Below are 14,678 nucleotides of genomic sequence, written 5' to 3'. Positions count from 1 at the left end.
CCATTTGTTTCGTGACCGTGGTAAAGAGGTCTGGGTCTTCTTCTGGATCCGGGATTTCTGCGCTGATGAAATCATTGACCCTATGGACGTGCAAGGTGTCTTTCAGCCAAACCAGAATGTGGGCGTGAGGAAGTCCTCTCTTCTGCCACTCTATCGTGTACATGTAACATCGAGTATCACCAAAAATCTTCGCCTTTGTGATAAGACTGATGAGTGCCTTTTGCTTGAGATGAAAGACTCTTGCCAACAAATCATGGCAATCCTGGGGCTTTTGTCCATCGAAAAGTTCTTCTTGTATCTCTTTCCAGTTGGGGTTGCAGGTGAAGGTGATGAAAAGGTCCGGTCTACCGTAGTTTCGCACATAGGTCATCGCATCTTGGGTCCTTTCGTGCATGTACCTGGGCCCCCCTGTAAAGCTGGACGGTAAAATAACTAACTGTCCCATGTCAGCAACATTTCCATCATTCATAACGGCATCCCTCAAATGGGCATATTGTTCCACTCTCAACGTCTTCTGGTTCAATCGAATGTATCGCAGTCTTTCGGATTCAATCTTGGCATACATGTCCACAATAAACTGATGAAACAGGTCTTTGCTTCGCAGTAAAATGTTGAATGTCGAAGAGCGCATCATGATACTGTAAGCGTAAAAGTCCATTGCAGAAATCTTCTTTGTTTGTGGCATTCCCGTAGTTGGATTTGTTTGGCGTAAATCAAAATGATAACCATCTTCCCCCTGCCAAAAGAGAAGTGGGTACTGTAGTGCATCGTAAGACCTGTGGGTATCGGCAATTCTTCTGATGGTGCCACTCCTTTCTTCTAAAACTATGTCTCTTGCTCCATGCTGTTCTCCAACCATTATTACAGCCACTTCTGATGATGTCGGAGCGTTGAACCGCCTTTCATGCTCACCGCGTGGGGTTTTGTCGGCTAAAATAAGGAGTTTTAATTCAGGACTGATCTTTTCCATGGCCGATTTGAAGTTTTGGACGTAGGAGTTTTCATGATGAAGCATATCTTGCAACTGAAGTACTATGTCCTCTCTGGTTTCTGGAACATTCCTACAACGTTTCTGCGCCTGTTCTGTTCTGTTGGCAATGAAATAAACTTGCATAAATTTGGGCTCTTCATTTGGTAGGGGCTGTAGACTGCCAATGCGATGATAAACTTGACCCTGAACTTTAAATGTTGGCATGTATCCAGGCTCTCTAATTTCGTTTGTTGTGCCGAAAGAGGTCATTTGGAAACAGGAATTGTAGCGTCTGATATTAGCTTGGAAGTGTTTGTCCTGTGAAGACTGGCCAATGAGGAAAGTGCGTAGGGGCTCAGGAGGATCTATTAACGGTGATAATCGAATTTTTCCTCCACTGCAGCACATACCTGGGGCTTCACCTTTCCATTTCTTCGCCTCACAGTGTTGGCAAGTTTGCGACATTGAGCCGATGAGACACGAAGGATGAGAAGCATAATCAGATGATGGTTCATAATCGAATGCCGCATTTTCTAAATGCCTCCAGAGACACATTCGAGCATTAGTTGTTGCAGTTGTAACTCTCTGCAGTCTTGAGTTTCTTTCTGGGGTGTTTTCTTCTTCTCTTCTTCTTTGATGAATTTCTCTCACCTGTTGCTGTCTTGACTCTCTTTCTGGGGTGGTTTCTTCTTCTCTCCTTCTTCGACTTCTTTCTGCGTCCTGTTGCTGTCTTGAGTTTCTTTCTGGGGTGGTTTCTTCTTCTCTCCTTCTTCGACTTCTTTCTGGGGTGGTTTCTTCTTCTCTCCTTCTTCCACTTCTTTCTGCGTCCTGTCGTTGTCTTGAGTTTCTTTCTGGGGTGGTTTCTTCTTCTCTCCTTCTTCCACTTCTTTCTGCGTCCTGTTGCTGTCTTGAGTTTCTTTCTGGGGTGGTTTCTTCTTCTCTCCTTCTTCGACTTCTTTCTGCGTCCTGTCGTTGTCTTGATTCTCTTTCTGGGGTGGTTTCTTCTTCTCTCCTTCTTCGACTTCTTTCTGCATCCTGTCGTTGTCTTGATTCTCTTTCTGGGGTGGTTTCTTCTTCTCTCCTTCTTCGACTTCTTTCTGCATCCTGTCGTTGTCTTGATTCTCTTTCTGGGGTGGTTTCTTCTTCTCTCCTTCTTCGACTTGTTTCTGCATCCTGTTGTTGTCTTGATTCTCTTTCTGGGGTGGTTTCTTCTTCTCTCCTTCTTCGACTTCTTTCTGTGTCATGTCGCTGCCTTGCTTCTCTTTCTGGAGTGGTTTCTTCTTGTCTCCTTCTTCGACTTCTTTCTCTCTCTTGTCGATTTTTATTTTCCAAACATTTCTTTTTTCGAGGTGGCTGCGGCATATTTCTTCTAAAATCTGAAAAGCAAAAGTTAAGCAACCAACAGAAGAATGATTACAAAAACTGAAGAAAACGCTACAATAAAGAAATCAATTGTTATAATCGAACGTTATTTGAAAATAAATAATAGCAACACGATCAGTGAGTCAAAAAACCATGATAATATTAATTAAGAAACAAAAAGTTTATAAAGTGCAATTCTGAAAAAAAAAAAAAAAAAAAAGAAATTAATGTGTCATGAAAACAGCAAACTAAAGCTACAAAAAAGAAATGAATTGTAATTAATCGATTTAATGTATCGTCAAAACAGCAAACTAACGCTAGAATAAAGAAATCAATTGTTACAATCGAACGTTATTTGAAAACAAATAATAATATCAGTGAGTCAAAAAAACCGTGATTAATTAATTATAAATAATTTTTTTTAAATTTTTCTAATTCAAAAATCGAAAATCGGGCTTCGAGGTCTGGTGGCCAGCCCCTTTGTGCTTCCGTATAAAAAATTCCAGGTCCCTGCGTGCCATAGATTTGGCTGGAGAGCTCGGTCAGACAGACAGACAGAAACATTACACTTGCTTTTATTATTATAGATAATTATTTCGCAATCATTGGAAAAGCAAGTTATATCCAGCTGGTAGGTTTCAATCAAGAGGACAGTAAGACATATTATGAGCTATAGCCAGTATTTTTCAATTCATGTTTTCCAGAAATTTACTGTACCATAAAAAATTGAGAGGTTCCACAAGAAACAATAATAAATAGTCCAAAAAATAATAGGCAATAGAGTTCTTTTATGTAAGGATACCCTGAAATATTTATGTTATTCTAAGGCTGTCACGAAGATAAAAGGATAAAGAAGTCCTGGTACATACATCTCCCTCTGAGATGATTTGGTACTCTATTTCACATTAAGAAGGTAGACATTAAATTTCAGTAAGTTTATTATTTTTGACGTTGTTAAGTTGCCCTGTATTAGGTTTCATAATATAAATAAGACAAACTGTCTTCTCAAGTGTGAGAACTGTACCTTTAGAACTTGGAATTTCATTTACATTTTTGAAATATTTAACTAAAGATATCTTTTATTTCCTCTTTTTATTTCATAAGAGACATGCCATGTAATGTGACTATTAATGTTTTAAGTGTCAGTCCCTGTAGTTGAAAATAGTTTTGAATTAACCCACCAGTTTCAGTTCATTGAAGTAAAGAGCCATCTTTGTAATTACAGGTATTCATGCTATCTAGGCATCCTGTGGTGATCCTTTCAGGGATAATATTTTTATTCCTAGCAAAGGCAGAAAGATCTGTTTCTTCCTTATAAAGACTTTCATAAGTTTTGATCAGTTTAGCTTCTCTGAGTATTTAAGATGCAAGGTTTAGACAACTGCTTTAGAGTGATCATAGTGCTGACAACTAAAATATTGTCTTAACTCCAGCTGTGATTTTTAACTCTCTACATATATACCTAAACAAATTAAGTGTTGAATATGAAATTGGAAGCTATGTAAATGTGTAGAAACTTATTAGCTAAGCTAATCACGTTAATTTTTTTATTGCCGTTTAAGTTCACATTTTTTTTTTTTAAATAGGTAGATCTACATCTAATGGTAATGCATAATTTTTTTAAATAGTTACACACATCTGTTATGTTAGATTGCATTGAAAAAATTCTGGCAATGTACATCTGGCCTTCTAAGAAAGTAATGTGAGAAAATTTTAACTGTATTTGTCCCTCTTTATTTTTCTTTTAATCTCTTAACAGGAACTGGAGTAGATGTACTGTGAAATAGCTAGCATACATGGCTAGAACAAAAATATGGGAAGTGTGTCACAAAAACATTGTTACCTTTTTTTTTTTTTTTTTTTTTTTACTGGATAACATTTGCCTATTTATACATTAATTTCCATTTCACCTAGTGTTTTTGAAATTTTCCAATGACTGTAATACATATTGTATTATTTTGTATGGTATATATTTTAAGAGACAAGTAAATGTTCGTTTAATGAGAATTACTTTAAATGAACAATTATGCTGTATAATAATGTGCTTCATATCAGAATTGTTTTTGTTAAAAGAAAGTTTAAAATTTTTGCAAGTTCATTTTTTATTGGTACACTTAATAAAGATCTTTATATAGGTTTACAATTCCTAATATGTAGTTAAGCATTAAAGTTTTTCTTTTTCAGGGATACATTTACTGATTTACTGAGTAGTAGTGACCTCTCTGCAACGGATTCAATCACGATTGATGTAGCAGATCTTGATTTTTTGCACATTCTAGCAAAAATTTGTTTCCACTGTCATTTCTCAGGTATTATAGTTTTATATGCTGCTATATTGGTAGAAAAGAGTTTGAGTATGTATGATATTGCTTTATTGAAATTAGCAAAATCTTGTATTAAAAGATCCTTATACATATTAAGTCAAAAGATGTATTGGTCAAAATATTGTGCATTCAATTTGATGAAATAAAATTTTGAGTAAAAATGTACTTATCATTCTACTTGTTCCTACAGTGCAAATCTGTATGTGTATGAGTATACTCTATGTATTGTATATATGTATTAACCCAACTCTTATTTTTTTAACTTTTTTTGTTGTTGAGGCATTTTGCAAGTTATTGATGCCTTATTTCTGCTGTAAATACCTTGGAAGAGTTTCTGTGACTTGATCTCAAACTCTTCTCTTCAACAAACATAGTTTAATTAATTATATTAATCTAGTATATTATTGGATCATTCCTACTTATTTTCTTATTATAATTATTCTAACTTTAAGAAAAAATTGTACATAAGAATTCAGTTAAGTAAATGCTGTAAAATCTCATGTTTGGCAGTTACAAACAATTCTTCCAAAAGTCATAGATGGTGTACATTTGTCAAAATAGCATATTCATTGTTGGCTTATATTATGATAAGCACATGTTGCATATTGGATCATCTTCTTAAGGTGTACTAAAGTTAGAAAGAAAAAATTTTAATATGCAAGTTCTAAGCATTCTGTCTGTTCTTTCAAATCAATAGTATATATTAAAGTCAACATCATGATATAAGAATAAAAATGTTGGCAACCAGTTGAAAGCACATGTGTTTCCTTCTAAACATACAATCTTTGTAATCTAGCAATTACTAAATCATAGAAAATGGTAGATCAACCCCTAAGACAACCCTCTGGGAGCTAGTATGTTTAATTTCAAATTTACCAAATTGCTCCATACAAACTGCTATTATATCAAAACTTAACATGTAATAAAATATATTCATCAATATTTTTAAACAAAGCTTTTGGCATTTTATTTTGTGTACAGCATTGTAATATAAAGCGTGAAATTAAAAGATAATACTGTAGTGCTTGTCTTACTTTACCTCTGGTTACCTGAGAAATGCATCAACTTAGTCTAGCCATAGTGCTATATGAAAAACTATGGCCTGTTTGGTAAAATCTGACCAGAAATGATAATTTCATAATATCACAGTTTAAAACATGTCATAAATGAACTGCCTAATATGTTCTTTGTACTTTCAAAATTTCTGGCACTTTTGAAGGTTTTTGGTGTTTATTTTCAGCAGAAAAATTACAAATCTTTTTTACTGTTGTTACCTATACAAGTGACATTTTGATCTCTTATTACTTACACATTATAGATAGTTTTAGACAATGTTCATATTAGGCAATATTTTTAGTCAGCTTTAATTTTTAGGTAATGTCCATACATGGTTTCAAGTATAGAGAATTATTTATGCAGAGTTCAGACTTTTCCAAACTTATTTCCTATTCAGATCCCACCAATTTGTAATACAAAACCAGCATCTATATTCAAAATTCAGTTCTTATTCTTTTAAATTTTAAATGCATAACCATTTTACAAAACTAATATGCTACATCATACTTTATAATAACTCTTCAGTCCAGATATCTAAGATCTGGTTGATTTTTTAATCAGTAAACGTTTTCTATGACTTTGTTGTTCACCCATCCCCCCCCTTCAGTGTATGGAATTTAGCAGTTTATCCTCTAAGCATTTTTCTTGAGAGTTAAAATGAGAGATTTCTTGAGAATTAAAAAAAGAAAACTTAAAATGTCAGATTTGGAGGTCTTGCATCTGTTTTTGCGCTGTAGCTTCTGCATGTTGTTTTATAGCTAAAACGTTTTCTTTGGATATTTGTCATGTTTCATCTTAAATTTCTTCCTTCGGATCTTAGTATATACAATACAATGTCTAAGAACCAAACTCGTCGGGTCTAGAACAATTTCGGATTTGGGATTTTTCTGAATATTAGGTCATTAGTTTAAATCTAATGAGATGATATGTAGAAACTATAAAATAAAAAATATGAAATATTTGGTTTATGAATGATAAAACATTTATGACCTTAAGGGAATCGAAATTTACAAAAGAAAAAGAGGGGAAAATAAAAGAATAAAAGGCTCGATATTTATTTGTTTATGTTATTAAACATTTCTTTCAGTGTAAATTGTTTAATTTGCCTCATTTTTTTGTGCTAATACTTTCTCTTTAATTCTATAAATGGACATAATTTCTTTTTAAGTTACAAAGTTACATTGTTCAAGTGCTGTAATTGCGATATCAAGAATTCACTAAATTGCCAATCAAATTTTTTTTTTTTTTCTCAGCAACCTAGCAACCTCTCTGTCACTTTCTTCACTATCTGTAGCAGTATTTTCTGGGCTTGGAATCGTAGTATGGATTTCACTGTCCGTAAGTTAATTGATAATTGGGTCACTGGCATTGCAATAAAAAAAAATTCAGTTATATTACTTCCATTTACTACTATTTCTTCAGAAATTCCATTGCTTGGAAAAATCAGCTCTTTTTTTGCGATATCTGTAACCTACAAATTTGTGTTATCATCTATAAAGCTTATCTAATGTCTGCTATACTCTGTTGGCGATGTATAATAAGACTAGCGACTAAAGACCTGTTGTTCCACTAATTTTCTTTCTTCTGTGACATGCAGAAGAAGTTAAGCCTGAATTATATTAGTTGTTTATTGTACTTACAATTATTTCTTGGTCATGCTTAAGGCTCATCCGCATACTATATAAACTCCGACATATACTTAAGGACCAGCACTAGACATTAAATTTTGCTATCAAGTACCTACCTTAATTCTGAAAATTTTGCCATCCCTTTATTTTATGTCTTGCCATTTGAGAACAGTATGCAGCCACACCATGTGCAAAAAAGGAAGCGAAAAATAAGCTGTTTTCGACTTCGAAACACATACAAATGCAAGACGACAAAAACCACATGGAAAAAAGAAAGCAAAAAATAAGTCTGTTGGGGGCTTCTAAAATTAAGACACAATAACATGCCGAACAAATACTAATTCAGAAGTCAAACAACAAAAATCAGCGTTATATTTTCAAATTTACTGTGTGAGTCATTTCTTAAGCTGCAGTGCGTTGATAGTCATATGGTGTTGAGAGCAGATAAAAATAAATAATGGTTCACTATGTTGGCATCAGTGCTGAAGTGAAATTAAGAATCTGTATTCACCATGTTTTATTATGAAAAAATATCAAATGCATGAGTGCTGAGCCTAAAAAAAATTTTTTTTTTTAAGTTCCTGGTGATTTGGAGGTCCTGATTTTACATGATTTCGGGTATTGGATGTACAGATTTCAGATTTTGTAATCTACGAGGTGCATATAGTGGGTTAATAGTCCTTTGAATTGTTCTAATAAAATTATATTACTTAAAAGTCTTTAATTTCGTCCAATATTTGCAAAATGTCCTTCATTTTGTTTATCTGACAGCCATTCTTTTTCTGTAAATGTTAGTCTCAGTATAAATTGGCATTTTGGATTAATATAAAATTCAAACCAAGTGGTTTGTAACTGTCATGAATTGTTGATGCTGTAGATTAAGAATATTTAAGTCTCATGTCACGAAAGCCTTGGGGTGCCTAATTGGTTGTTTACATTTGCCCAACCTTTTAAAACATGTTAGCAACAATGTTATTATTAAGTAGTTTCTTTGACTTTACAGCCATGCCATTATAAAACATACTATGATAAAAACGTGAACTTCAACTAAGTGAAAGGTTAAACTCCATTATAAATGTCATTTTCCGTGCACTGTTATCATTGAATGTGGAAATTCATATAAAGTAGATAAACAACATAAATAGGGTACTCAAACAAGGGAGATGTTCTGAAAAAAAAATTGATATTAGAACAGTCTAAATCTAGGGAAGCTCGCATATTTATGCTCAGCACTGTCTCTGCCCTTGAGTCACTGATAAGCGCTGCAGATCATTTAGAGCAGAGATGTCAAACTCGTAGCTGTTGACTAAGTTTTCTGCTATCCTCTTTGTGCACCCTGGGAAAATTTCAAAAAATATGTAATTATAATATATTAATAAAAAATTTAATTCCAGTGAGTATCGAGGCATAAACACAATCTTGAAACATGTATAAAAACCTTAAAAATAAAAGCATGAAGCTTTGCATAAGCCATTGTATAGAATGAGAATTCAGATATTGGTGTCACAAATATGGATTAGTGGGAGTGAACTTGGCACCAGAGCCAATTCTGGTGAGCACTGCTCTAAGTTGTAATGGTATCACATACTGTTAATGAGATGTGATTTATATTTTAGCCATGCATACTGAAGTAAATATAATACTTAAGAAGTTGAGAAGAAAACTTATAGCTATGGATGACAAAATTATAAGTTTGGATAGAGAAAAATTGAAATCTGAACTGAAAGTGGAAACCATAGCTATAGAATTGAACTTATGAGAGTCAGCAGTTCAAACTATAAGACAAAATGAAAGCAAAATATGAGCCATGTTGTGTAGTAGTACATCTTTATTAGATTTGAAATTACTTGAATAAAAGACATGTTAGTGCCTGAGATGGAAAAGTGTTTGATGATATGGATTAAAGACTGTTACTCAAGAATTATACTTTTAAATAGTCTTGCCATAAAATAACAAGCACTCAATGTTTACCAATGTTTAAAAAATTCTGGGAGCTTTTCGTGTAATGTATTGCATAAACCTGAGTTTAAAAAACCAGCAGAGGATGGTTTGACAAATTCAAGAAGAGATTTTCTTTGTGTAATATGAGAATTGTGGACAACGTGCATCAGCCAATACAGAAGCAGCTCAAAGATTTTCGACATGTTTTCCAAAATTGTAGTGGAGGGCTATTATACAGCAGAACAAGTCTATAATGCTGATGAATTTGCTCTGTATTTTGGGGGGGGAAATAGCCTGGCAGAACATATGATGCCAAAAATGAGATTTTTGCTTGTGGTTTCAAGGTATCAAAGGACATTGAAACCACAAGCTGCATTACAATACAAACTGGTTTTGTATTGTAATGCAGCTGGAGAACATGTATGGAGCAAGCCAATAAAAAGGCACGGATTACATGCAGAATGTTTCAGAATTGTTTTTATAACTGTTTTGTACCAGAGGTAGGAGATTATTTACAGAGAAAAATCTTAGTTTTTAAATTTTGTTCTTTTTGGATAATGCTTCAGGCCATCCTATAAATTTAAATCATCCGAATGTTGAAGTGGTTTTTCTGCTGCTGAAAACAACTTGAATTCTTCAACCACTGGACCAAGGGATAATATAAACATATAAAACTTTTTATTTACATCGTACATTTGACATTATTTCAGAAATAATTGATTTTAATTCGAATGCAAGAGTTTTGAAAATTTTGAAAGAATTTTTAATGCTAAGTTGCATACAAGTAATAAACCTATCTCGTAAGAACTGAAATCTTTGACTCTCAATGCCTTTTAGAAAAAGTTATGGCAGGATGTCATTATTACAGCAAATTCTCCAACTCCATCAGAAACAGATGTAAATTGCATAATAACTGCTGTACAATATTAGTCTAGAGGATTTTGTTTTTATGAATGAGACAGATAACGCCAAATGAATTTATTAGAATAAAGACACTGATGAAATCAGTTTAGAATGAGAAAATTGTTCTCATTCTAGTAATAGGAGGAAAATTCACTTCAGATTTTTAATATGCCAGAGCAAGCTTGAGTTTAGAAGATGTAAATAAAGGGTTACAAATAGCCAAAACATTAGAAACGCATTTTATTTCACATTGGAAACAATTATAATGGCAGCTGTAATTAAGCATTGATGGTTCTAACTCCAAAAAGTCCAGCAACAAAACTCCTTGGGTCATCCCAGAAAGCTGTGAGGAGCACTTTACTTGCAAAGGGAGTTGTTTTGAACTTCTTTCGGACAGGTGATGACAGATGTTTCTACTCCATAGATGTGGCTTTTGATTCAGGCTTGAAATGGTTGACCCGCATTCCATCCCCCATCACAACCCAAAACAGAAATTCATTGTCATCATGATGGTAATGCATAAAATGTTTCAGGCTGACTCCCATGCATTGCTCCATGCGGTTTGAGGTCACTTGTCGGAGAATCCATCATACTGAGACTTTCTGCTGTGGAAGAATGTCATGGATGATCTTGTGAGCTTATGCTTGTCCAATTCCAAGTTTTCCCACTAATTCATCAATGGTGACATGCCGGTTTTCTTTAGTCATGTCATTCACCATCCTGACATTATCATCTGAAAAGGCCATCCATATTCATCCAGGTCTCAGTCTGTTCAGAACTTGCTTTTGCTCCTCACTGAATTCACGACACCATCTCCGCTCTGTTTCTTTCAACGTGATATCCGGCCCATAGACTTCCATGAAGTGGTTATGGATTTCTGCTCCTGATACTCTATGTGCCCATTCAAAGCCACTCTCACTTCCAATTTTGACCATGAATTCAAAATGTACCTTCTCTTCATATCTACCAGGACCAGACTGAAAGGAGGGGCTCTTCTCCGCATTTTGCAGGCACTGCAACAGCGTGATCGGCTTGATCGTGTTCAAGCGATACCCAGTGGTGTATGGGTGTCTTTCGTGTTCTACTACTGTCCTTTTTCTCCCATTGCTGTTCAAAGTCCTAGAGAAAACTAGAAGGGAAACTTATTTTTGGACTCACCATAAATATCACTATGTCATTCTATTTCAGGCTTGGAAAAATGCCAAGGGAGTATCATCATGGCATGGTGTGTCGGGTGTATGGAAACAATGCTTTTTAGAAAACTTTGTATATGAGTGGTACAAGTACTTTCATGATGGACGGGTTTGAAAACATCAAGAAAATTGATCAAATCTTGCCCAAAGATCAATGACTAAAAGTTCGAATGTTAGTGGAGGCCACATGAGTGTCATATGGAACTGTTTAAGCATGTGTGGTTAGTGCTTCAGGACTTCTAATCAGAAACAAGATAGGATGGAGGTACATGGAGACATCAGTGATGTCGATTCTTCTTCTTTAGGTTGGGTTTGTCAGGTATCAGGCACCTTTGCTAAATGGCATTTTGTGCCAAACATACCAAACCCAATGCTTCCTAGCTCCATTTGTTTGGGTTGTCCATTTTGTTTATAAAGTCGGACATCCCCTTAAGTATAGCTCAGGTAGATAGGACGGTAGGGGCAAAATCCACATTCTTTTTTTCTTATTCATTATGAGAAGTTTAAAGTCAGCCTGTTCCTCCAATAAATATTTTTCAGGATGTCCCTAAATGAATACAACCATAACCATCTTGACCACCATAAGAACCTCCCTGAAGGTTTAACCTTCAAGTCTCTCTTTTCGCAATCTTTGGGACTGTGTTTTGTTTGCTCCATCCTATTTGCCTATTTTCACCTTTCGCTTTTGGTTTTTCAATCCAAGTACCTTTGGCAATTTTCGATTCTCAGGCACATTTCCTTTTGTGTGTGCGCACTTCAGACATTCTCTTTTTGATTTTGATTTTATCTAGAGAGGCAGTCATGCTTTTAATAGCTTCCTGCCCTTCTTCAGATGTTGATTGAGTAACTTAAGTGGAGGTCATTTCTATTTCACTCAATGAAGTATTCTTTTCTGTTCCTTCAATTGATTTCTTCTGGGTTTCCTTGTTTTGAGAAGAAAGGTCTATCTCAGAGGTTTTGTCTGAAAACAGCAGAATTTTCAGTTATATTGTCATTTTCAGCCATATATAACTAGAAAAGAAAGTACAAGATTAAAAAGTCCACCTAATATTTGCCTGTGAGACAAAATACTCTAGAAATTGCCAAGCATTCTAGAATCTCCCATAAGACACTATAACTGCAACGTCGTGCACCCTAGGTACAGGTCACATAACATCAGGATTACAGGAGGGGGGTTGCAGCTTCTTATGTATTTATTCAAAGATAACATGTCATATAATACAGGACATCCAGCTATCCACCGCCTGCCAATGCATCTAGTAGCCACTTAAGTCTCAAGAGCAATGTGGATAGTGATTCCATGTTTCCTGAATGGATCTTACCAGGCAGTGAATCATGTTGTCTTCAGTAGAACCCAGAATTATGCAAAGCATGGGATGGTGTGGCACATCAAGACAATGCTGATTACCTTTTTTGATATGCTGAAGGGATCATTGATAAAGAATATCTGCCAGAAGGCACAACATTGAATGCAGTCACTTATATGAATATCTTAATCACATTTTGAAAAGGATCAAACATATGCTTCCCCAATATACTGAAAATGTATCTTGGTGTCTTCTCTTTGATAACGCATGCCCCCCATACTGCTATAACTGTACAGCAGTTCATTGTATGTGAGATAGTTATGCTCCATTACCTCCCTATTAACCACTTAACTGCTACGGGCATATATATCTCAGCTGATGTGTTAATTGCCCCGGGCGTATATATATGTAATTCCAAAATACTATCATTTGCTTTGTGCTGCTACCCATAAAATTATTCACAAAGGAATGCAACACCACAATGACCTTGACAAAGTATGCGAAGGACGATACTACATAGGTTGGGGCAAAACTCATGGCAACTATTTTTTTTTCTTGAAGATACCAGTCCGGTTGGAAAATGTGAGATATACAGACGAAAGGACAAGGTCTTAACTGTATGTGTGGACAATGAATAGCACTGAAATATCATAACACACGAATTTATTACGGTAGTATACAGGGCAGTATGGCCTTCACCGTGCAAAAGAAGGATAACACAATACACATAAAGTTGACATGACAAACCTGGGCCTAAAGACCCTCAATGTAGTTCCCTTCTGTTGTCATCACACACTGCCAACGATGTGGGAGGTGCTGAATACCATCAGCTTCAGCATTTGCCGCACCATGTGTGAATCGGTCATCTGTTGATGCACAGCATTAGCAATGTCCTCTCGTGTTGCAAACCGCCTACCTCGTATTGGTTCCTTAATCTTGGGAATGATATCAAAGTCACAGGGCGAAAGGTCAGGAGAGTACCGATGGGTGCTCCAATTCTTCCCATCCCCAACGTCGAAGTAGCTGCCATATGCACTCTGCTTTATGTGGTCTTGCATTGTCGTGCAGAATTATTGCACTGTTCACAAGATCTGGATGTTTATCCCGAACGCCACATTGTACCTGTCGCACCAGGAAGTCCCTGTAGTACTGTGCGGTCACTGTTCTGCCATGAGGAACAAAGTGGCAAACAATGACACCCCTGACGTCATACACGACGATCACCATCAATTTGACTGAGGAAGGATTCTGACGCTAGCTCATTACGCAATATCCTGTGGATGGTGCATTTTTCGATGCCACTTGCCCTCTCTAACTCCAGTAATGTCCATCCTCTGTCTTCATCCATGAGGTGCTCGATGATGGCAGGTGCAAGTCGGTCTACACACTCACCGGTTGTCTCGAACGTTGCTCATCACTGATTGACAGATATCCTTGCTGAAACTTTCCTACTCACCGTGCTACTGTACAATATGGTAGGGCATTATTCCCAAGGGCTAATTCACTGTGACATTCCATCGCATTTCTCCGTTGGTAAACGGCTATTTTGATGTAAGCACGCTGCTCAACACGGGTTACTTCCATCTCGCACGACACTCACCGACTGATTTTAGAGCCCTCGCTACCACAGAGCCATCTGTTGTTCTGCATACACACTATGCCTGCAGAACTTCCACATGACACATATACGTTTTGTGATCCGTTCACATATCTACAAGAAAAAAATAGTTGCCATGACTTTTGCCCCAAACCTCGTATTTCAGAGAAAGTAGAGAGAGGAATGTGTCTAAAGCAGTGAAAGTAATGACTGCACGGTATTTGCTGGTGTTGTTTCAGTAAAACGTATTTTTTTTATTCTGTGTTCTCCATTTTCGTTTACTTTTTGTAGTAGGTTCCAGGAATAAAGAAAGATATAATGGATGTTTCAAACCCATTCATCTTTTTTGAATTATTTTTTTATGAACTGCTCGTGCTTCATATTGTCACTGAAACTA

The 14,678-nt window shown here is 35.8% G+C and overlaps 1 protein-coding gene across 3 annotated transcripts in view; it reads left to right on the top strand.

Annotated features, from left to right (window-relative positions):
• LOC118186050 (AP-3 complex subunit delta-1-like) overlaps positions 1-14,678 on the top strand; it is a 401,929-nt gene that overhangs the window by 383,439 nt on the left and 3,812 nt on the right. For all 3 annotated transcript variants that reach the window (XM_085808093.1, XM_085808094.1, XM_085808095.1), the window contains exon 29: positions 4,517-4,641. In XM_085808093.1, the coding sequence (XP_085664219.1) occupies positions 4,517-4,641 (125 nt within the window). The remainder of the gene's footprint in view (positions 1-4,516; positions 4,642-14,678) is intronic.

This window comes from Stegodyphus dumicola, chromosome X1 (genome assembly GCF_044657685.1).
Source record: "Stegodyphus dumicola isolate Sdum_Otavi_A_Nest chromosome X1, ASM4465768v1".
Taxonomy (NCBI): Eukaryota; Metazoa; Arthropoda; class Arachnida; order Araneae; family Eresidae; genus Stegodyphus; species Stegodyphus dumicola.
This window is presented reverse-complemented; position numbering and strand designations above follow the sequence as displayed.